General features: G+C 47.0%; 1 protein-coding gene across 1 annotated transcript in view; it reads left to right on the top strand.

Annotated features, from left to right (window-relative positions):
• Positions 1–260: 260 nt before the first annotated feature.
• Positions 261–23,892, top strand: part of ZNF318 (zinc finger protein 318) — a gene marked incomplete at its 3' end in the record, with an annotated part of 30,549 nt that continues 6,917 nt past the window's right edge. The window contains exons 1-6 of the mRNA XM_084257511.1: positions 261–815; positions 3,268–3,416; positions 9,978–10,617; positions 12,169–13,614; positions 18,541–18,640; positions 21,594–21,886. Of these exons, the coding sequence (XP_084113637.1) occupies positions 360–815; positions 3,268–3,416; positions 9,978–10,617; positions 12,169–13,614; positions 18,541–18,640; positions 21,594–21,886 (3,084 nt within the window). The 5' untranslated portion in view covers positions 261–359. The remainder of the gene's footprint in view (positions 816–3,267; positions 3,417–9,977; positions 10,618–12,168; positions 13,615–18,540; positions 18,641–21,593; positions 21,887–23,892) is intronic.

Below are 23,892 nucleotides of genomic sequence, written 5' to 3' on the forward strand. Positions count from 1 at the left end.
GGGCGTGCGTCACGCAGGTCGCGCGCTTCATTTCCCTGCCCGTGGCCCAGCCTCGCGCCGGCTTCCGCGCTCCGCCCCGCCGCTGGCCCCGGCGGTGGCTCCCTCCGTGGAGGAGCCGGGAGCCCGGAGGGCGGGGGTGTGTGTCGGCGCGTGCTCGCGCCCTCCAACTGCCAGTCTCCGCCTCGGAGGCGCGCTCGGCCCGGCCCGGGGGCGCCGCGGGGCTCAGGGGAGGGGGCAGGTCTGGGGGCCGGGGCGGCGCGCGGCAGCCGTGGCTGCAGCGGCTGCGGCGGCGCGCTGCGGTCCGGCGTCCAGGGCGCCCCGGGGTCGGAGCTGCCGCCGTGGCCGCCGCTGCCGGAGCAATGTACCGCAGCGGCGCCCGCTCCTCCGTGTCTTCGCACCGGTCTAAAGAGAGCGGCGGGGGCGGCCCGCGTACGGGCCGCAGCTCCGGCACCTCTTCAGGCCCTTCTCGCCGCACCTCGCCGGCGCCCTCTGGCTCCTCCTCGTCTCGGACACCGGCTCGCCGGCCCCGCTCTCCCTCAGGGCACCGTGGCCGCCGGGCCTCGCCGTCCCCGCCGCGGGGTCGCCGCAGCTCCCCGTCTCCGCCCCGCGGCCGCCGGGCCTCGCCGTCCCCGCCGCGGGGTCGTCGTGTCTCCCCGTCCCCGCCGCGGACCCGTCGCGGATCCCCGTCGCCGCCGCGGGGCCGACGACTGTTCCCGCCTGGCCCGGCAGGTTTCCGAGCCGGCAGTCGCGGGGAGTCCCGCGCGGAATTCGCCCGGGACGGCCGCGGAGACCATCCAGGCGACGGCGGCAGCCGGGTAATCCCATCCTCGGCCCGACCCCTCCTCCCCGGCCCCCGCGCCCCGGGTTCCCGCCTCCGGAGACGCCCGCAGCCCCGGCGCTCCGCGGCCTCCAGGCCCGGACCCCGGCGCAGGCCCCTCCCCGCGGCCCTGGACGCTCGAGCCCGGGGCGCCCGCTCCCTCGGGAGCCGCGGCTGCGAGTAACGGCCCCGGGCGGGAGAGGCGGCTCCAGGCACGGGCCGCTGCAGCGGAGGGCAGAGAGGGAAAGTTTGCCGGGCGGCGCCGCCCGGACCGTGCGCGCCCGGGGCTTTCTCAGCAGCCGCCGCTTCCTCCGGTCGCGGTTCCGGATGCCCGGGGCTGAGCCTGCCCGCTGGGGGCTTCGAGGCCGCGCTGGCGGAGGGCGAGGGCGGCCGCGGCCGCTCGGGGCGGCCGACTGGCGTGAAAGCGGCTGCCGCTCCGAGGGCGGCGCGCAGAAGCCCGGGCTCCGTAACGGCGACCGGCTCGCATTGAGGCGCCGCGCAGTCGGCGCTGCGCTCGCAAACCCGTTCTCTTTGCACTCCCAGCCCTGTGAGACGAGGCTGGTACCAGCTGAGGAGCCCAGAGGGGCCCGAGCCGAGCCGCCGGGGGAAGGGCACACAGCTAGCAGGGGTGCAGCTGCGCTGGCGCTCGGGTCTGCCCGGCTGCCCACGCAGGAGACTGATTTACGCTTCCCTGCCAGAGGGAAGAAGTTGCCTGTGGGCTGGATACGGCCTCACTTGATGCCAAGTCTAATAGCGGCTCTGGGCAGGGTGTGGTGTTTTGAAATGTATCGATCTTTTTTAAACCTGTGTCATCATTTTCCTTTTTCTAAACCTGTTGAGTGATTCCCACCGTATCCCAGAGCTCTGGGTAGTCTTGGTCCTGGGTGAATTGACTCGTCCTTGTTAAAGTTTTCGTAGTTAAACAGGGATACTCTTGAGTGTTTGTCGCTACAGAGGAAGCACTATTAGTCTCCATGACTTCCTGTCCTTCTCCAAGGTACAGTTTATTGACTGGAACCTTCTCTGTCCTGACTGACATCACCCATTGCTCAGTCAGAAACAGTGATCATCTGCCGACTTCCAAATCTGATGTGTGAGATTAACTTGATCTCCCTGTCGGCTCTACCGCCAAAATACTTCCCCGAAACTCTACATGTCCTTACCCTAGTTTATTACTTCCCACCTGGATCATCACATTAAACTCCCTTACATTCCTGTTTTGTTCTCCTCCAGTTTATGTGTACGCAGCAACCAAAGGGACATTTTAAAACCTCCATTTCATACTTCTAGTAGACTGACATCTGCCGTGTGTTAGGTGCATTCTGGGCAGTGGGAACATAACACTGAGCAAACCACAATGCCCCACTGCCCTCATGGAGTTTACATTCTTGCAGTTGGAGTCAGAGGACAAGTAAGAGAAGCAAGATGTTCAGTGTAATTAAGTGCTAAAAAAAAAAGTTAATAGTTTTTGATAGGGTAGCCAGTGAAGGTCTCCTTGGAAGTTTGAGTTTTTATGAAGTCCTGAAGGAGATGAGGGTGTGAACAATGCTCATCACATCCAGAGGAAGGCTGTAGTCAGATCACATCATTTCCCTGCTTAAAACCCTCCTGTGGCTTCTTAGTACATTAACAATAAACTCCACATTCCTAATTGTGACTTCGAGGTACTTTCTACATTTTGCTGTAGTCACACAGCCTTCTTTATTACCCAAACAGGCTAAGTTCGTTATAGAGCTTATTTTTACCTGAAACATCCTTGCAAGGCTAACATTCCATCCTCAGGCCTCAGGGTAAATGGTATCACCTCAGAAAAGCTTTCTCTTCACTGTCCTACCTGAAGTAGATCTTTTTTCCACATTTATTTCATGTCACCATGTTTGGCTTGCATATTGGAAGTATACATCACTACTGTTTCCATGCCCAGTACCAACTGATGAGAGAATGAGAGGCCAGTGATTTGGGAGGGTGGGATATATAATAGACTTTCATCAAAAAAAGGTAATTTTTCTTAAGTTCTTTAGTTTTTTTTTTAAGATTTATTTATTTTTATTTTATTTATTTATACAAGCACTGGGTACAGTCAGAAGCGCGGGAGGGTGTGAGAATTCACCAGAGCCAGAGCAGGGAGCAGAGCAGGCAGAAGGACCGAAGCACACTGCTGAGGGGAGCAGTGGGCTGCAGGAGAGGTCTGCGCGCCATGTGGGACCCTCCTCTGGTGGCCGGGGAGCAGCCGGGGATCGAACCAGCGCTGCAGAGGCTGCGGGCAGCTTCGCAACCCAGTGCTCAACCGCTGCACCACCGGGGAGGCCCAAGTTCTTTAGCTTTGTAGTAGTAATATACCATAGGCATTTGTCATCTTGAAGCACAACAGTGACTAGAAAGAAAAACATTTTTAGGTCTAGGAATATCTTGGTCCTGTTGAATGTTACATTTATCTTTTACTTTTGTAGAGACGCTCTCCTGGTCTGCGATCTGACTCTTTGGAACAGAGCTTAAGGATCACTGTTGGAAATGACCACTTCTGTGTTGGCATACCTGAACGGCGGAGGCTAAGTGATCGACTTGGATCACCTGTGGATAATCTGGACGATGTGGACAGGTAGGCTTTACCTTTCACTGAAAAAGGGCACAATGTTGAAATTGTTGAAAATAGAATTGTTGTTTTCTCAATGATGTCTTTGGAAGTTATGCCCTCTGTTCGTAGAAAAGATGATATTGGAAAAGACTTTCTAAGTAAGGAGAGTATATTGATATACCTTCTTTTGCATAAGAATTAGTAGAAGTAAGGGCTTGAGTTTAGAAGATCACTTGGTCTGGATGAAAGGGGAAAGCTGAAGAGACAGAAACAGAGACCTCATGTTAAAAGTAGCTGAGATAGAAAAAAAATAACTGAGATGATAGATTGATTCTAAACTATAGCTAGGGTTTACGTAACAAAAGATGGGGTAAATGGGAGTCTTTTTTTAGTGGTCTTGTTTTCAGCTTATAAATTCTGAAATAGAGATTCAGAAAGAGCTTAGATAAATCGATGTCTAAATTTTTAATATACGTCTCCATATTAAAAATACAAACTTTTTTTTAAGATTTATTTATTTATGCATACAAGAGCTGGGGTACAGGCCAGAGATGCGGGGGGTAAGGTAATTCACCAGAGACAGAGTGGGGAACAGAACAGGCAGACCAACTGAAACACACTGCTGAGGGAAGCAGCAGGCGAGACAGGAGAGGTCTGCTCTTTGCCATATGGGTTGCTCTTTGGCTGGCCGGGGATCAAACTCGTGCTGCAGAGGCTGCTTGCGGATTGCTTCATAGTGCGGTGCTTACCCCCTTGCGCCACCAGGGAGGCCCTAAAAATATACACTTTAATAGAAAGTTAGACATATTTAAAAATGTCAGTTTACAGTACAACTACTGAATGCTGAGAAAGGCCAGATATATTCTATAGCTTATCAAATGTATATTTCATATATTAGAAACTATGGGAAGTCACATTAGTTGTTTTCACCTCACAAATGTGAAAAATAAATACGGATGTATAGGGAATACATGCATCTGAGAGCTGAAATTTGTGTCATGGTCTTGGCGTGGCATTGGGAGTTTACACTAGTGATCACTAGTAACAATGAGTTAATAATGTTATTTCAAAGTGACACTGTCTATGCATAGCATAAGCAGGAAGGTGGGGACAGCTGGGCGGGACCAGTACTGCCACTGGCTTATTTACTTGAAAGCTCCAGGCCTCGCTGGTGAATTAAGGCAGGACAGTCTTGTGTCATTGAACACTGACTTTTGAAATGAAGATAGGTGGGCTTAAAGATGTGCCACAATATCAGTTAATCAGGCACAGCCTAGCTCTTCTGCCTTTATTTTGGGAGATGATTGAATAGGCAGTCTGAGTATGTGGTGCATGATGTGATTCTCTTCCTTCCTTGATCAGGTTTTGAGGTAACTAGCATTTCCTCTTGTGAGGCCTAGGGTGTCACATCCCCTTTCTCTGTGTGCTTTCAGCAGCCAATTGTCTTTTTTTTTTTTTTTTTAATTAATTTATTTATTTTATAGAGGCATGTTTTCTTTTTCCTTCCTTCCTTCCTTCTTTCCTTCCTTCCTTCCTTCCCTCCCTCCCTCCCTTCCTTCCTTCCATACATGCACTGGGTAGTCAGAAGCGTGGGAGGGTGAGAGAATTCACCAGAGCCAGAGCGGGGAGCAGAGCAGGCAGAAAGACCGAAGTACACTGCTGAGGGGAGCAGCGGGCGGCAGGAGAGGTCTGCGCGCCATGTGGGACCCTCCTCCGGTGGCCGGGGAGCAGCCGGGGATGGAACCGGCGCCGCAGAGGCCGTGGGCAGCTTCGCAACCCAGCGCTCAACCGCTGCGCCACCGGGGAGGCCCCAGCCAATTGTCTTTTTTTTTTTAAGATTTATTTATGCATACAAGAGCTTCTGTCTTCTGTGGCCTGGTTTTAGTGCACAAGAATTATCCACACAAACCCTATGGAGCAAGAAAGCAGGAGGCAAAAAGTCCAAAGGCCTGGCACCTCCTTTTAGAACCTTGATATCACTTTCTCTAACACAGACTCTTCTTTCTGAAATATATGATTCTAGAAGACTACTGCCCAAACTCCCTATGAGTACAGGCCAGAGGTGCAGGGGGTGAGAGGATTCATCAGAGACAGAGTGGGGAACAGAACAGGCAGATTGACTGGAACACACTGCTGAGAGGAACAGCAGGCCAGGCAGGAGAGGTGTGCTACGCTATATGAGTCAGCTCCCTGGCCAGGACCGAACTTGTGTTGCGGTGGCTGCTGATAGCTTCATAGTGCTGAGACTCAGCCCTTTGTGCCACCAGTGAGGCCCCCCAAATGTCTGTTTTGCATGTGTTCTTCAGATAGCCAATAATCTGGTTATAAGTTACAAAATTAAAGTAATCTTCATAGGGAGTTTGGGGCAGTAGTCTTCTAGAATCATATATTTCAGAAAGAAGAGTCTGTGTTAGAGAAAGTGATATCAAGGTTCTAAAAGGAGGTGCCAGGCCTTTGGACTTTTTGCCTCCTGCTTTCTTGCTCCATAGGGTTTGTGTGGATAATTCTTGTGCACTAAAACCAGGCCACAGGAATGTTGGCTTCTCTGGATGTCTTGTGACAGTGAGTCCAGTCTTAGCTACACCCTTTGTATGTAGGTGTGTGCTTGTTTATCTTTCCCTGGGACCTAGTGTCTTTCTCTTCCTTGATTGACTTAGATTTTACATCAGGATTGGGATATCATTGACCTCACCTTGTCACCAGCCTTCTGTGTAGGATTGTAACTTACTCTTTTTAGGAAGGGGGCATGAACAGGTTGTGTGAAAACTCTTGCCTTCTAAAGACTGGTAAATTGGATGTGAATTTGCCTTGTTTATTGAAGTACTCTCTGCACATTACACTTTCATTCATGGAATTCTTACCTTCTAAGTCCTTGCCTTGAGAAAAGGTTGAAGGTGTAGGGCATTTTTCATGTGCAGTTTGCCTAAGGGGAAAGACAGAAGCAAATTCCATTCTTGGGGCATACTGGGGGATCAGAGGAAAGGAACAGGCAAGTTGGGGCTCTTGGCATACTTTTTTTCCTTACTTTAGTCAAACATTTTTTTTTTGAAATTTATTTATGCATACAAGAACTGGGGTACAGGCCAGAGGTGTGGAGGGTGAGAGGATTCATCAGAGAGATTGGGGAGCAGAACAGGCAGATCTACTGAAATATACTGCTGAGGGGAATAGTGGGCGAGACAGGAGAGGTCTGCTGCGCCGTGTGGGTTGCTCCCTGGCCGGCTGATGAATGAACTTGTGTTGCAGTGGCTGCCAATTACTTGATACTGCTGTCTTTAACCCCTGTGCCACCAGGGAGGCCCATAAACATTCTTTTTTTAAGATTTATTTTTATTTATACATACAAGAACTGGAGTATAGGCCAGAAGTGTTTGTGAGAGGATTCACCAGAGATAGAGTAGGAAGCAGACCAGGCAGATCCACTGAAATACACTGCTGAGGGGAATGGCAGGGGAGGTCTGCTGTGTCATATGGGTTAGCTCCCTGGCTGGGGATGGAACTTGTGCTGCAGTGACTGCAGATAGCTTCATAGTGCTGAGATTTAACCCCTTGCGCCACCAGGGAGGCCCTGCAGCTTTTTTTTTTTAAAGATTGATTTATTTATGAATACAAGAACTGGCATACAGGCCAGAGGTGTGGGGGTGAGAGGATTCACCAGAGACAAAGTGGGGAACAGAACAGGCAGATGTCCTGAAATACACTACTGAGGGGAGCAGCAGGCGAGACAGAAGAGGTCTGCTGCACCATGTGGGTCTCCTCCCTGGCCAGGGATTGAACTCGTTCTGTAGTGGCTGCAGATAGCTTCATAGATTGCATCTTAACCCCTTGCGCCATCAGGGAAGCCCCCCCTGAGCTTTTTGACCTGTAATTAATTCATGTGCTTACAATTCTCCTATTTAAAATATATAGGGGCCTCCCCGGTGGCGCAGCAGTTGAGCGCTGGGTTGCGAAGCTGCCCGCGGCCTCTGCAGCGCCGGTTCAATCCCCGGCTACTCCCTGGCCACCGGGGGAGGGTCCCACATGGCGCGCAGACCTCTCCTGCCGCCCACTACTCCCCTCAGCAGTGTACTTCGGTCCTTCTGCCTGCTCTGCTCCCCGCTCTGGCTCTGGTGAATTCTCTCACCCTCCCGCGCTTCTGACAGTACCCAGTGCATGTATAAACAAAACAAACAAACAAATAAATAAATAAAAACATGCAAAAAAAAATAAAATAAAATATATAGTTCAGGAGCTATGGTAGAGCATTTTTTTCTTCTACCATACCCTTAGAAGAGAAACTCTGCACACTTCTGTTACTGTCGTCCAATTCCCTGCCTTTAGCTATCACTAAGTACTCTCTATCTGCATAGATTTGCCTGCTCTGAATACTTCATGCCAGTAGACTTATACAATATATGGACCTTTGTGACATACTCCTTCATTGAGCATCATTAAAAATTCATTCATGTTTATTGCCAGTAATATTTCATGGTATTTGTGTAAGTGATGAATGGATAAATGGGTGTGTTAAATCTCATTTTTGGCTCTGATAAATAAAGTTGCTCTGATCATTGATGTACAAACATTTCTGTGGACTTGGTGTTGTCATGTGTTTTTTAACTTATTATATTTGTAAACAAAACAGTGGAGAATAGTACAGTGCACTCCATTTACCTTTCACCCATATCCTACAATCATTTTTTAAAAATAAATAGTCTTGGGTCTCCCTTGTGGTGCAAGGGATTAAGTATCAGCACTATGAAGCAATCCGCAGCCACTGCAGCACGGTCTCCAGCCAGGGAACTAACCCTGGTGGCAGAGCAGATCTCTCCTATCTTGCCCACTGCTCCCCTCAGCAGTGTACTTCAGTAGATCTGCCTGCTCTGCTCCCCACTCTCTCTGGAGAATCCTTTCACCCTCCTGCACCTCTGGCCTACAACCAGTACTTGTATGCATAAATAAATAAATTTTTAGAAAAAAACGTGGTAGACTTTATTTTAGAAAAGAGTTGAATTTCGCTAAGGGTTTCAAAGAGAGTCTGACACTGGACTATTCTTGGCTCCAGTAGATGGGGCCCTTCTTGGGACTCACTTCTACTGTGGCAAGTTCTCTCTGGGGAAGGAGGGAAGGAGGATGTGAGCTTCTAATTGGAAACCTGATTTCTGTCTGTATTTACATGATAGGTCATTTTTTTAGTTTTATATATTTAAGTTTCTATTTTTTTTGTGCGTGTGTTTGTGTTTGTACTTTCCATCTCTTGCTGAAGACTGCAATTCTGAACTGACACTTCTGAGAGCCATCACATTTTTTCTAGCTTCCTGCTATTAGTGCTGGATTAGACCTGGGGCTATCTGTCATTTGGTGGCTGGCATATTAGAGTTCTAGTGGGGAGCTGAAAATGGGAGCATGGGCAAAGGGACTCTTGCCATTGAGCCTGTTTTTCCCTACAGGACTATGATCAGAGACTTTGTGGTTGATGCTTATGGAGTGACTGAACTCATCTATTCTTCCCTGCAATCAGCTGTGAGACTCCTACAGAGTAAAATGTTTTACTCTGCCTGTGTTTAATTTCAGAGATTCTTGATTCATTCCTATTCTTTGTTATTTCCTACTCCATCGAGACTTTAAAATCCTCCTGATTCTTGGGGAGAAGAAGAGTAACTTGAATCTGGATTCCCACAGGTGGCATTTATTACAAAGGAGGTGATAAAGTTAATGCTGCCTGGTCTTTCATCAAGCTATTCATCAATGTTGCCCAGGTCTAAAATTGGAAGACAGGCACTGCTGGAGGGTTGTAACAAGAGGCAACTCTTTGATGCTTTGCTAACTTGACTCACAGGTAGAAAATCAAGGATGAATAAGCAGAGAAAAGCCATTTCTTGGAATCCAGTAAACAAAAGTAGCTCCTGATCATCTATATATCTAACAGGTTTCCTGGTGATACTGGTGCTGCTAGCAGCAAAGAGCTAGAGCTTAGCTAGGGTGGAATTGTGGAGGCTGAGGCTCTTTGTAGCCTGTCAGTGATGTTTCCACGGCTCCCGGTACTCTGCATCCCCAGTGTCTTGTCAGAGAGATGCGCCTAGGAAGTCCGTCTGGGTAGCTTGGTCATAAGTCTCCTTCCTTTTTTCTTCTTTTTAAGATTTATTTGTTTTTACAAGAACTGGGGTACAGGCCAGATCTGCGGGAGGGTGAGAGGATTCACCAGAAACAGATCCGGGAACAGAACAGGCAGACAGACCAAAGACACTGCTGAGGGGAGCAGTGGGTGGGACAGGAGAGGTCTGCGGCGCCATGTGGGTTTCTCCCCGACAGGCTGAGAATCGAACTGGTGCTGCAGAGGCTGCGGACAGCTTCACAGCGCTGCTCTCAACCCACTGTGCCACCAAGGGAGGCCCTATAAGTCCCCTTCTTAGAGACTGAAGCTGCTGTGCACCGGAGAAAGGGACATGCCATGTCTACGCATAGGCTTGTTCTCGGGCTCTGTGATCACTGTCTCTTGCCCTAAGACTGTATTGTGCGGCTTTGTTGCCAGTTATCAGTCTCTTCGCCTGTCTGGCCTTGCTCCTTCCACATCTGTTATATTCAGTTGTGCTTGTCTCTCCTCAGGGATGACCTGACTGATGATTCTGTCTTCACTCGAAGCTCCCAGTGCCCTCGAGGTCTTGAACGCTATATTTCCCAGGAGGAGGGGCCTCTCAGTCCCTTCTTGGGACAGTCTGATGAGGACTACCGAGCAAGAGAGGCTTTCGTGCATCATTCTGACTATCGTCCCCACATCAGTTGTCACGATGAGCTGCTGCGGGGAGCAGAACGGAGTCGAGACAAACTGAAAGGCTCCTACTGTCTCCGACCTGAGGAAAGGAGCCGGGAGTCCAAGCGGCCCCGTTACGACGACACAGAGAAGATCCACTGCAAGGGAGATGATCACCCCAGCTACCCACCAGGGATGCGCAACTATCGACAGCGTAGACGAAGCCCGAGCCCTAGGCTTCTGGACCCTGAGTTTCGTGAGCTGGATCTTGCCAGGAGAAAACGAGAGGAAGAGGAGGAACGGAGTAGGAGCCTGAGTCAGGAGCTGGTGGAAGTCGATGGTGGTGGCACTAGCTGCCCCATCCCTGGATTGTCAGGTGTCCTACCTGCCTCGGGGCCAGCATTTTCTTTACACCGGCCTGAGGAAGGCTCTGTGATGCCCAAGAAGTCCATTCTGAAGAAGCGGATTGAAGTGGACGTGGAGCCTACCATGCAGGTCTCTGCTGTATTTCTTCAGGGTCTCTTGGCTAGTCCCTCCACTACCTTGAAGCCTGCTTACTGTGCTGGGGTCTGAGTCCCTGAGGCTATGTGGGTAACATGTGCTGCACCAACATTGTCATGCCTATGAGCTGCACCTCCCAGAACTGTCCAGAGCAATCTGTAGGTTCCAAATGCATTAGTAGAGGGCTTCTGTTGTCATGGTTGGGCTCTCTAAGCAGACCTTTTGGCAAGTATGCCTTATAAGTTTTTTCTCTACATTGGCTACTAGTCCTGTAGGAATCTTAGAATGTGGGTGTCTTGGGATGATGCTTATAAGGGCATAGGAAGAGATGATCTGTAATTTCCTTATCTCTTCAGAGAGAGGACAGAATGTATAAGTGGGAGGACGCTGGATCAGAAATGAGGTGTTTCTGACTCTGGACCCACCTCTGCCACTAAATTGCTATGTGATTTTTAGCAAGTCACCTCACCATTCTGGGCCTTGATTTCTTTTTTCCCCATATTTATGAGTGTGCTCCCCAGCAAGAGCACTGTCTGTAGGAACCTAAGGTGTCTGAGTAAGTGCCTCAGGGAACCATGGGAGACGAATCAATTAGTTTTTTAGAACTTCCTGGACCTGCTTCAACCAAAGCAGCTCCACTTTTATTTTATTTTATTTTGTCTTATTTTATTTTTAAGATTTATTTATTTATACATACAAGAACTGGGGTACAGGCCAGAGGCGTGGTGGGTGGGAGGACCCACCAGAGGCAGAGTGGGGAACAGAACAGGCAGATCAGCTGAAGTACACTCCTGAGGGGAGCAGCGGGTGAGTCAGGAGAAGTCTGCTGGTGCCATGTGGGTAGCTCCCTGGCCGGGGATGGAATTCGTGCTGCAGTGACTGCGGATTGCTTTATCGGTTGTGTCCTTACCACCCCTTATGCCACCAGGGAGGCCCAGCTCTGCTTTTAATGTGTTCATTTCTTTTTTAAAGATTTATTTTATTTATACAAGAACCGGGGTACAGGCCAGATGCACCGGAGGGTGAGAGGATTCACCAGAGACAGAGTGGGGAACAGAACAGGCAGACTGACGAAACACACTGCTGAGGGGAGCAGCAGGCGAGACTGGAGAGGTGTGCTCGCCATGTGGGTTGCTTCGAGGCCAGCGGGGATTGAACCGTTACTGCAGTGGCTGCGGACAACTTCATAGTGCTGCGCTCAACCACCTGCACCACCAGGGAGTCCCCTTAATGTTTTTCTTTTGGTGATTCATAGAAAAGAAAACAAGCTTGGGGCATCTTTAAAGTACCTTTGTATTCTGTTTCCTTGGTAAGGGTTACAATAAATGGACAAAAGTAAGGATTTTACCTAGCCTGCCTATTTCCTCTGCTATAGTAGGAACATCTGGAGAGATGAATGCCTAAATCCTAAACCTGACTAAGGATTTGCTGTCCTTTAATCAATTCTTCATTTTCCTACTAATTCCAGAGATTAAGTATTTATCTCATTGGTATTTTTTCTGAGATTCTGTATAAAGGCTAAATTAGTTATGTTTGTCTTTTCAGCTTGAGAGTTTTGCCAGCAGTAACAGTTCCAGGCAGGATCACCCTCTCTACTCTGCACACTCGTCCCTTCCACTAAGTGGTGCTATTGCTGCTTTTGCCTCAGAGATTGAAGACAATAAGGGAACTATGGTAGATACTTCGTTGAAGGAATCTTCATGTAACCCGTACCAGTGGAGTCCCCTCCCTGGGCTGCCCAAAGAGAGTAGTCCTCTGAGAGAAAAGTTTGGAAGTTTTCTGTGCCACAAAGAGAAATTGGATATGAAGGCTGATGGTCCTGAGCGGCACTCAGACTTTTTGCTGCCCCATGAAAGAGCTAGCCAGGATGGCAGTGGATTTTCTCGTATTCTGAGTATGTTGGCAGATACTACCAGTACACAAGAAAAAAGGCGACGTAGTTTTCCAGACATTGAAGATGAGGAGAAATTTCTTTATGGGGATGAAGAAGAGGATTTAAAGGCAGACTCTCCACCAAAGTCCCTTGGGGTCTCTGAGAGTGAAGTTATGAGGCAGAAAACAAGCTGCCTACCCACTCCAGTTCCAGGTATAAAGCTAGAATCTAGAGAAGAGACTAATCCAGAATATGCCAAGATTCATGATTTGCTCAAGACCATAGGGCTGGATATTGGGGTTGCAGAGATTAGTAAATTGGCTGTACGCACCCAAGAACGACTTCATGGCAAGAAGCCATCACGCTCTTCATCTGATCGCCGTTCTTCAGCTGACCGCCACTTCTCAGCCGAACGCTGTTTTTCAGTTGACCATCGGTTCTCAGCTGATCGATGCTCCTCCGATCCTCACAGACTGGAGAGCCGGGAGGCACACCATAGCAATACTCATTCCCCCGAAGTGTCCCATTCACACCCAGTCTCCCCTGTGGATCCTTATCTTCTCACAAAAAAAAGTCCACCATTCCTAAAGTCTGACCATCCAATGGGTATTATTGCAGGACAAGATGTGGTTGGCAGTGGATTTCAGTCATCTGTTGCAGTCAGGTGTATGTTGCCGTCAACTGCATCCACCCCAGTTAGACTTCCACACCCTGCTTCTTTATCTCAGTTTCATGTGCCAAGGGCCTCTCAGTTTGCTGCAGCTCGTATACCTCCAAACTACCAAGGATCTGCCATTCCCTCTGCCTCCTTTGATGCCTACAGGCATTACATGGCATATGCAGCCTCACGGTGGCCCATTTACCCCACCTCTCAACCATCAAACCTCCCTCTCTCTGAACCACACAGGGTGATTCCAGTCACCAAACAAACTACTCGTAGCCGTCCCAATCTCCGTGTGATCCCTACTGTGACTCCTGATAAACCCAAACAGGAGTCTTCAGTGCTAGGAGCAGTTCCTTCTGTCCAAGTGCCTGTCCAAGTGTCTATCCCATCACTCATAAGATATAATCCGGAGAAAATCTCTGATGAGAAGAACCGTGCTTCCCAGAAGCTGAAGGTGAATATTAACTTTTGGTATCTCATCTCTATTATTTTAACGTAAATTTCTATTTATCTTTTATTTTATTTTTTTTTAAAGATTTATTTGTTTATATAAGCACTGGGTACAGTCAGAAGCGCGGGAGGGTGAGAGAATTCACCAGAGCCAGAGCGGGGAGCAGAACAGGCAGAAGGACCAGAGTACACTGCTGAAGGGAGCAGAGGGTGAGACAGAAGAGGTCTGCCGGGCCATGTGGGGCCCTTGCGGGCAGCCGGGAATCAATCTGGTGCTGCGGAGGCTGTGGGCAGCTTCGCAGCCCAGCGCTCAACTGCCACGCCATTGGGGATGCCCCTCTATTTATCTTTTAGAAGGAGCTAATAGTATGTAAGGCCCTTTTACTTTAAATTATTTGGAGGTTTTTCTCACACGTTTTCTTGTAAGGGCTAAACAAAAATCTTGGTCTTCGTTCCCACTATAATTGCTAAACTCTTGTTTCCTTCATGATCTAGATTAAGGGTCTTAGAACACTATGTGCAGGAACTGAGAGCCTTGAAGTCTTCAATATGACCTCATCACGTGGTGGGGAACCAGATTGCATTGGGTGAGGGCAAATCAGTCAATCTGTTGTATCCCAATGAGTTTTGGATCCTTGTCATAAAGTGATTATGGAGTAAAAACTAATAGCTAGCTCTTGCTTGGTAATTAAAACATGCCAAGAAACAACCTTTGCTTATTCTTATTTATCTTAGCATCCAGGAGTAAAAACATATTTTTTTTGGTAAGATTTATTTATTTATACATATAAGAACTGGGGTACAGGCCAGTAATGCAGGGGATTGAGAGGATTCATCAGAGAGTGGGGAACAGAACAGGCAGGCAGACTGAAATACACTGTTGAGGGGAGCAGTGGGCGAGCCAGGAGAGATCTGCTGCACCATGGGGGTAGCTCCCTGGCCAGCCGGGGATTCGAACTCATGCTGCAGAGGCTATGGATAGCTTCACAGTGCTGTGCTTAATCCCTTGCACCACCAGGGAGTTCCATACTTTTATGACATTTTTTTTTGAAGCAGTTTTTACACATCCTGGGTTTCCATGCCATAGGAAGGGAACAGTGGCTGGGGTAAAGATATAATATTCCTGGATGTTTTAGAGCAGTAGGGGAAAATACAGAATTGAAGATTTTCTTTTTTTTTTTTTTTTTTAAAGATTTATTTATTCATGCATACAAGAACTGGGGTATAGGGCCTCCCTGGTGGCACAGCGGTTGAGCACTGGGTTGCGAAGCTGTCCGCAGCCTCTGCAGCGCCGGTTCGATCCCCGGCTGCTCCCCGGCCACCGGAGGAGGGTCCCACATGGCGTGCAGACCTCTCCTGCCGCCCGCTGCTCCCCTCAGCAGTGTGCTTTGGTCCTTCTGCCTGCTCTGCTGCCTGCTCTGCTCCCCGCTCTGGCTCTGGTGAATTCTCTCACCCTCCCGTGCTTCTGACTGTACCCAGTGCTTGTATAAATAAATAAATCTTTAAAAAAAAAAAAAATAAAAGAACTGGGGTATAGGCCAGAAGTGAGGTGGGTGAGAGGATTCACTAGAGACAGAGTGGGGAACAGAACAGGCAGATCTACTGAAATACACTGCTGAGGGGAGCAGCATTGCTGAGGGTGAGACAGGAGAGGTCTGCTGCACCATGTGGGTTGCTCCCTGGCCAGCCGTTAATCAAACCCGCGCTGTAGAGGCTGCGGACAGCTTCACAGCGCATTGCTCAACCTACTGTGCCACCGGGGAGGCTCAGAATCGATTTTCAAATGAAAAATTAAAAAACATTGTTAATTTCAAAGTTCTGTAATACTTATTTTGTTTAGAAAATAATAGGTATACATTTTGGTTTGCTAATAAAATAATTAGACCTGAGAAAAGGAAGAATTTGAGGGCCAATTTAATTTTTTACTAGTTTAAAATAAATTTAGCTAATTCCTTTGGAAGATAAAAAAAACACTTCCTCTTAATTTTCCTTTGTCCTTGGATACCCGGAACATCCATTATTTTATATTATTGAAATCTTTTGGGAAGGAGGAGGATAGTTTTTTTTTTTTTTTTTAATAGTAAAGCTTTTTTCTTTTTTTAAAGATTTATTTATTTATGCATACAAGAGCTGGGGAACAGGCCAGAGGTGTGGGGGGTGATAGGATTCACCAGAGACAGAGTGGGGAACAGAACAGGCAGACGGACCAAAGTACACTGCTGAGGGTAGCAGCAGGCAAGTCAGGAGAGGTCTGCTGCCCCATGTGGGTTGCTCCCTAGCTGGCCGGGGGATCAAACTCGTGCTGCAGAGGCTGCATACAGCTTCATAGTTTTCATCTTAACCCCTTGCTCCACCAGGGAGGCCCAGGGTAGGTTTAATAAAGATTAAACTTAAGACTTCAGAGGCACTATTTAGAGATTTGGTGTTTTTTCTTTACTTTTCCTTTAAGAACTTAGTATTTAACTCAGGGGTAATAATACAGATTTTGCACACCAGATCATTAAAGACAAACCCCTGCTTGTTTTTTCTATTAAAAAGTAATAATATATTTGAAAGATCATAAGCTTTTTTTTTTTAAAGATTTATTTATTTATACAAGAGCTGGGGTACAGGCCAGAGGTGTGGGGGTGATAGGATTCACCAGAGACAGAGTGGGGAACAGAAAAGGCAGATTGACCGAAGTACACTGCTGAGGGGAGCAGCTGGCGAGATAGGAGAGGCCTGCTGCACCATGTGGGTTGCTCCCTGGCCGGCTGGGGATCGAACTTATGCTGCAGAGGCTGCAGACAACTTCATATGTTGTGTCTTAACCCCTTGTGCCACCAAGGAGGCCTGAAAGATCATAAGTTTAAGACTATACCTGGATTTTAAGTCTTATTCTGTGATCTTGGATATATTACTTAATCTTTAATAACCTCAGTTTTTTTTTTTTTTTAAAGATTTATTTATGCATACAAGAGCTGGGGTACAGGCCAGAGATGCACGGGGTGAGAGGATTCACCAGAGACAGAGTGGGGAGCAGAACAGGCAGACTGACTGAAATACACTGCTGAGGGGAGCTGTGGGTGAGACAGGAGAGATCTGCTGCGCCATGTGGGTTTCTCCCTGGCCTGCCAGGGATCGAACTCATGCTGCAGAGGCTGTGTATTGCCTCATAGTGCGGTGCTTAACCCCCTCCGTCACCAGAGAGGCCCAATAACCTCAGTTTTCTTACTGTAAAATAGAGATATTGTCACAAGGATTAAATAAGGTGATATATATAATGCAACTAATAATATGCATCAGCCATAACATATTAGTTCCGTGTTGATAGTTTCCCTTTGGACACAGAATCACTAGATTTGGTGGCTATCAAAACAATACTTATGTGTATGGGCAAAAAACTTGAGGCTGTATTTGTAACTAATTGTATAACAAGTTTTTTTTTAAATATTTATTTATTTATTTTATTTATGCAAGCACTGGGTACAGTCAGAAGCGCGGGAGGGTGAGAGAATTCACCAGAGACAGAGTGGAGAGCAGAACAGGCAGACTGACGGAAGTACACTGCTGAGGGGAGCAGCGGGCACCAGGAGAGGTCTGCGTGCCATGTGGGACCCTCACCTGGTGGCCGGGGAATTGAACTGGCGCTGCAGAGGCTGTGGGCAGCTTCACAACCCAGCGCTCAACTGCTGTGCCACCGGGGAGGCCCAGCTATTATTTTTTTTTTTTAAGATTTATTTATTTATGCATACAAGAGCTGGGGTACAGGCCAGAGCTGCGGGCAGTGAGAGGATTCACCAGAGACAGAGTGGGGAACAGAACAGGCGGACCACCCAAAACACACTGCTGAGTGAAGCAGCATGAGAGACAGGAGAGGTTTGCTGCGCCATGTGGGTTACTCCCTGGCCGGCCGGGGCTCGAACTCGTGTTGCAGAGGCTGTGGATTGCTTCATAGTGCGGTGCTTAACCCCTTGCACCACCAGGGAGGCCCTAACACATTAATTTCTGTTCTATAGAAAAGTAAAGCATCCCTACAAAGGGTTTTTTTTTTTTTTTAAAGATTTTATTTATGCATACAAGAACTGGGGTGTAGGCCAGAGAGGCGGGGGCAAGGGGGTGGTGAGAGGATTCACCAGAGACAGAGTGGGGAACAGTACAGGTGGATTGACTGACATACACTGCTGAGGGGAGCAGTGGGCAAGACAGGAGAGGTCTGCTGTGCCATGTGGGTCACCTCCCTGGCTGGAGATCAGACTTCTGTAGTAGCTGCAGATTGTTTCGTAGTGCTGACATTTAACCCCTTGTGCTACCAGGGAGGCCCCTGCATCTATGCTCTTTTTTTTTTTTTTAAAGATCTATTTATTTATGCATATAAGAACTGGGGTAAAGGCCAGAGGTGTGGGAGGTGAGAGGATTCACCAGAGACAGAGTGGGGGACAGAACCGACGGACTGACTGAAATACATCGCTGAGGGGAGAAGGGGCAAGTCAGGAGAGGTTTGCTGCGCCATGTGGTAGCTCCCTGGCCGGGGATCGAACTAGTGCTACAGTGGCTACAGGTAGCATCATAGGTTGCATCTTAACCCATTGCGCCATCAGGGAGGCCCTGCATCTATGCTTTTGACTGCTAAATGTAATCTAATCATCTGATCATGACACTGAATAAATGTCTTTTAAAAAGAGTTGCTATCAATAGCTTTAGGTTAATATTGATAGTATGGTGCTTCCTGCATAGAATAATACTTTCTGGACAATGTAGCTCTATAAAGAATAATTCTTTTATGGAATTTAGATTGAAATGAACTATTGCCTTGACAAGTCAGAGCCTCTGTTCAGGCATTTGAATCCTTGCATTCAGATATTATCTAGCATGAGGGATTCCGGAAGATAGTAGAAGAAAAGGAAGAATATTAGCAACTGGAGAACTCTTCCTGTTCTATACTTTTCAGGTTATTGAAGAAAGGGAAAAACTAAAGAATGACCGGGAAGCTCGTCAGAAGAAGATGTACTATCTCAGAACTGAGTTGGACCGACTTCATAAGCAACAAGGTATCAGTCACTTCTTTGCAGATATTCTTCACAATTCTTAGCATTTTACTATAAATGGTTTCTGACTTGATGGTTTAACTTAATTTTTCAGCTTTACAGTGCTGCAAAAGCAATATGAATTCTGTGGAAAGTAAACTTTGAATTTCGTTCTTTTACTAGGCTAGTGACATGTATGGTATGATACTCATGTGAAACTGGGCAGCAGCAATGAGCTGTGTAGCTCAGTCATGTGATCATAAGGGTAAATAACTGCTATTCTATAGGACTGTTTTTCACTTTCAGTACAGTATTCAGTAAAATACATGAGATATTCAACACTTCACTGTAAAATAGACTGATGATTTTACTCAACTGTCAGGAAATGTGAGTGTTCTGAGCATGTTTAACATAGGGTAGGCTAAGCTATGATTCAGGAGGTTAGGTATATTAATGCATTTTCGAACAGTGATATTTTCAACTTACAATGAGTTTATTGGGATATAAACCTATTGTGAGTCAAGGAGGATCTGTATACTTACACTATCACTTTCCCCACCCTCCTTCCATTATATATTTGTATATATAATTTTTCTTGAACTCTTTGAGAGTAAGTTGTAGGTATGATGACTCTTTACTCGGCAATGATTCAGTGTGTATCCTAACAACAAATAATTCCACTTGCATAACTGTAATACTCTTATCAAAATTAGGAAATAAACAGTAATACAGTTCTAGATTAATGATCTTAGTCATACTTTACCAGTTGTCCCAATAATGTCTGAAAGCACAGGAAAATGCAGGTTTATGTGTTGCATTAATTTGCCATATTCTTTTAGTTTCTTTTAATATATTATAGTTCCTGAATTGGGGTTCCCTGGTGGCCTAGGGGTTAAGTCTCAGCACTATTACCTAGATGGCCCACTGTGATGGACTGAGTTTGATCCCCGGCCAGGGAGCTAACCTACATATGGTGCAGCAGACCTCTCCTGTGTTGCCCGCTGTGTATTTCAGTAAATTTGCCGGCTCTGCTCCTCTCTCTGTCTCTGGTGAATCTTCTCATTACCCGTACCTCTGGCCTACATGCCAGTTCTTCTTTGCAAAAATAAATAAAATCTTTAATAATAATAAAAAAGTTCTGAATCTATTTCATGACACTAACAATTTAGAAGAGCAGTCGCAAGGCCTCACTGGTGGCACAAAGGGTTAAGACACAACCCATGAAGCTGTCTGCAGCCACTGCAGCATGAGTTCGATCCCCTGGCCAGCCAGGGAGCAACCCACATGGCGTGGCAGACTTCTCCTGACTTGCCCGCTCCTCCTATCAGCAGTGTACTTCAGTCAATCTGCCTGTTCTGTTCCTCACTCTATCTCTGGTGAATCCTCTCACTCTTCACACCTCTGACCTGTATACCCCAGTTCTTGTATGGATAAATAAATCAATCTTTAAAAAGAAATAGAAGAGGGCCTTCCCGGTGGCACAGCGGTTGAGCGCTGGGCTGCGAAGCTGCCCACAGCCTCTGCAGCGCTGGTTGGATACCCTGCTGCTGGCGAGGGTCCCACAGGGCACACAGACCTCTCCTGCCGCTCATTGCTTCCCTCAGCAGTGTACTTGGGTCCTTCTGCCTGTTCTGCTCCCCAATCTGGCTCTGGTGAATTCTCTCACCCTCCCGCGATTCTGACTATACCCAGTGCTTGTATAAATAAATAAATAAAATCTTTTGAAAAAAAATAAAAAGGAAGAGCAGTGGCATGCTTTATAGAATGCCCTTGAGTTTTGGTTTGTCTTGTGTTTTCTTTAATTTCAAGTTATGTATTTTTGTATAACACAGGCAAAAAGATGGTCATAATATCACAGAGATGATTGAGTTCATATCAGGTGTTGATTTGATTTTACTATAGGTAATGTCAACTTTGATCATTTGGCTAAGGTGGTGCCTGCTGGTTTCTCTACTGTAAAGTTATTATTTTACCTTTTTTTAATAGATAGGTATCATAAAGGGGAGATACAGTGAGACTATGTAAATATCTCATCCTTCCTCAAACTTCTGCCTGCTCATTTCAGCATTCATGAATGTATCTTGCCTACATCAGTTGTTAATATGATGGTTGTTAAATAATGATTTTCCAATTTTATTATCACTTTTACCTTGTTGACTTTGTGTAAGGAGGAACTTTCTACCATCTTTTTCTCCCATTTATTTATCTATTTATATTAGTGTGAATTCATGGATTTTTCATTCAGGAGGTTGTATTTTATTGCCATCATTTATTTTCATGAGCAAATTGCCCTAGATTTGATCAGTCCTTCAAAGTTGATTCTTTGTCCTTTTGATATGTCCCCATCATCTTTCGAGTACTTTCTTTTTGGCATGAAAAGATGTTCCACAATGCCTTTTTTTTTTTTTTTTTTTAAAAGATTTATTTAGTTATGCATACAAGAACTGGGATGTAGACTAGAGGTGAGGGGATGGGGGGAAGTGAGAAGATTCACCAGAGACAGTGGGGAGCAGAACAGGTGGATCTACTGAAATACACTGCTGAGGGGAGCAGTGGGAGAGACAGGAGAGGTCTGCTGTGCTGTGTGGGTTGCTCTCTAGCCGGCCGGGGATCGAACTCGTGCTGCGGTAGTTGGTGATAGCTTGATAGCACTGTCTTTAACCCCTGTGCCACCAGGGAGGCCCACATGATGCCTCTATTGATCCCATTCTTCATCTTTCCTCTTAGGAATTCACTTATATAATGAGAAAAGACCATAACAAAGTTAAATCCTTAGCTAATTAACCCTACACATCCTTTTATTCCATAGAAGCTTTACCTAAACTAATCCATGTGGAGGTAGAGTCTTAACTAGCTCTTAGAAATTTATTTGGGAAAAGAGTTTTTGACCTAAAGGCTTAAGAGATTACTATTTATGAATAGTATGTTCTTCTTTGTGTTTTGTTGTTGTTGTTGTTGTTGTCATTTGAATACTCAGGGGAAATGCTGCGTAAGAAACGAAGGGAAAAAGATGGCCACAAAGACCCACTCCTAGTGGAGGTGAGTCGGCTTCAGGACAACATTATGAAGGACATTGCAGAACTTAGACAAGAGGCAGAAGAGGCAGAAAAGAAGCAGTCTGAACTGGACAAAGTAGCTCAGATCTTGGGCATTAACATTTTGGATAAATCACAGAAGTCATCAAATGACAGTAAAGAACCTACAGAGAAGCCTGGGAAAGCAGAAAAATCTAAGAGCCCAGAAAAAGTGTTGTCCTCTTCCAGCAGCAAGGTAAGAACCTTTCCATTTCTGTTATACCTTTTATTCCCATTGATTCTTCTGAAACTTTCTAAGTAATCATTTTCTTAGCTTCCTTTTCCAAGTTGTTCTTACTCTTGTTTTCTTTTTATAAAAATTTATTTATGCATACAAGAACTGGGGTACAGACCAGAGGTGCGGGAAACAGCAGGCAAGACCAGAGAGGTCTGCTGTGCCATGTGGGTAGCTCCCTGGCCAGGGATCAAACTTGTGCTGCAGCAGCTGGCGATAGCTTCATAGTGTTGAGATTTAACTCCTTGCGCCACCAAGGAGGCTCCTTACTCTCTTGGTTTCTTAAGGCAGAGATCAGATTATGGAACTTCCCTTCAGAATTTTAATAGTCCAGGCCTCCCTGGTGGTTCAAGGGGTTAAGCACCACACTGTGAATCAATCTGCAGCCTCTGCAGCACCAGTTTGATCCCCAGCTGGCCAGGGAGCAACCCGCATAGCGCAGTAGACCTCTCCTGTCTTGCCTGCTGCTCCACTCCCGTCAGCAGTGTACTTCGGTCAATCTGCCTGTTCTGTTCCCCACTCTGTCTTCTGGTGAATCCTCTCACACCCCGTATTTCTGGCCTGTACCCCAGCTCTTGTATGCATGAATAAATTTAAAAAAAAAAAAGAATTTTAAGTCCCCCTTTGTCACATAGTAGAATCTAAAATCCTCAGTGTTCATTCAATGCCCTCCATGTTCCTGTTCTACATTTACTCTTTTTTTTTTTTTTAAAGATTTGTTTATTTATTTATTTATACAAGCACTGGGTACAGTCAGAAGCGTGGGAGGGTGAGAGAATTCACCAGAGCCAGAGTGGGGAGCAGAGCAGGTAGACTGAAGTACACTGCTGAGGGGAGCAGCGGGCGGCAGGAGAGGTCTGCTTGCCCTGTGGGACCCTCCTCCGGTGGCCGGGGAGCAGCCGGGGATCAAACCGGCGCTGCAGAGGCTGCGGGCAGCTTCGCAACCCAGTGCTCAACTGCTGCACCACCAGGGAGGCCCTAAAGATTTATTTTTTTAATTATTTTTTTAAGATTTATTTATTCATGCATACAAGAACTAGGGTACAGGACAGATGCGCAGAAGGGTGAGAGGATTCACCAGAGACAGAGTGGGGAACAGAACAGGCAGATTGACTGAAATACACTGCTGAGGGAAACAGCGGGAGAGACAGGAGAGGTCTGCTGCACCATGTGGGATTCTTATTGGCCAGCCAGGGACTGAACCCATGCTGCAGAGGCTGCGGACAGCTTCACAGCACTGCACTCAACCACCGGCGGCACTGGGGGAGGCCCAGATTTATTAATTTTGGGGGCCTCCCTGGTGGCTCAAGGGGTTAAGCACCACACTGTGGAGCAGTCCATACCTCTGCAGCACTAGTTCGATCCCCAAGTACCCAGGGAGCAACCCACATGGCGAAGCCGACCTCTCCTGTCTAGCCCGCTGCTCCCCTCAGCAGTGTATTTCAGTCAGTCTGCCTGTTCTCTTGCCCACTCTGTCTCTAGTGAATCCTCTCACCCGCCCCCCGCACATCTCTGGCCTGTATCCCAGCTCTTGTATGCATAAATAGATAAATCTTTAAAAAAAAATATTTCTTTTTTGCATAGAAGAACTGGGGTATAGGCCAGAGATGTAGTGTGGGGGAAGGTGGGGGTGGTGAGAAAATTCATCAGAAATAGAGTGGGGAGCAGAACAGGCAGATCTACTGAAATATACTGTTAAGGGGAGCAGCGGGTGAGACAAGTGATGTCTGCTGTGTCATGTGGGTTAGTTCCCTGGCTGGGGATGGAACTCAGGCCATTGTGGTGGAAGCACTGAGACATAACCCCTAGGCCACAAGGGAGGCCCACACTTTGTTTCTTTTTGAAACTTATTTCATCTCTCATATTTAAGACATGATTAAAATCATGGCTATTCTTATGCGTGTCTTTTCCACTAATTGAGAACTTGAAAATAAAAAAAGTATAACTTAACCTTTATGATTCCCATG

The sequence above is a fragment of the Talpa europaea genome, assembly GCF_964194135.1.
Source record: "Talpa europaea genome assembly, chromosome: 2".
Taxonomy (NCBI): domain Eukaryota; kingdom Metazoa; phylum Chordata; class Mammalia; order Eulipotyphla; family Talpidae; genus Talpa; species Talpa europaea.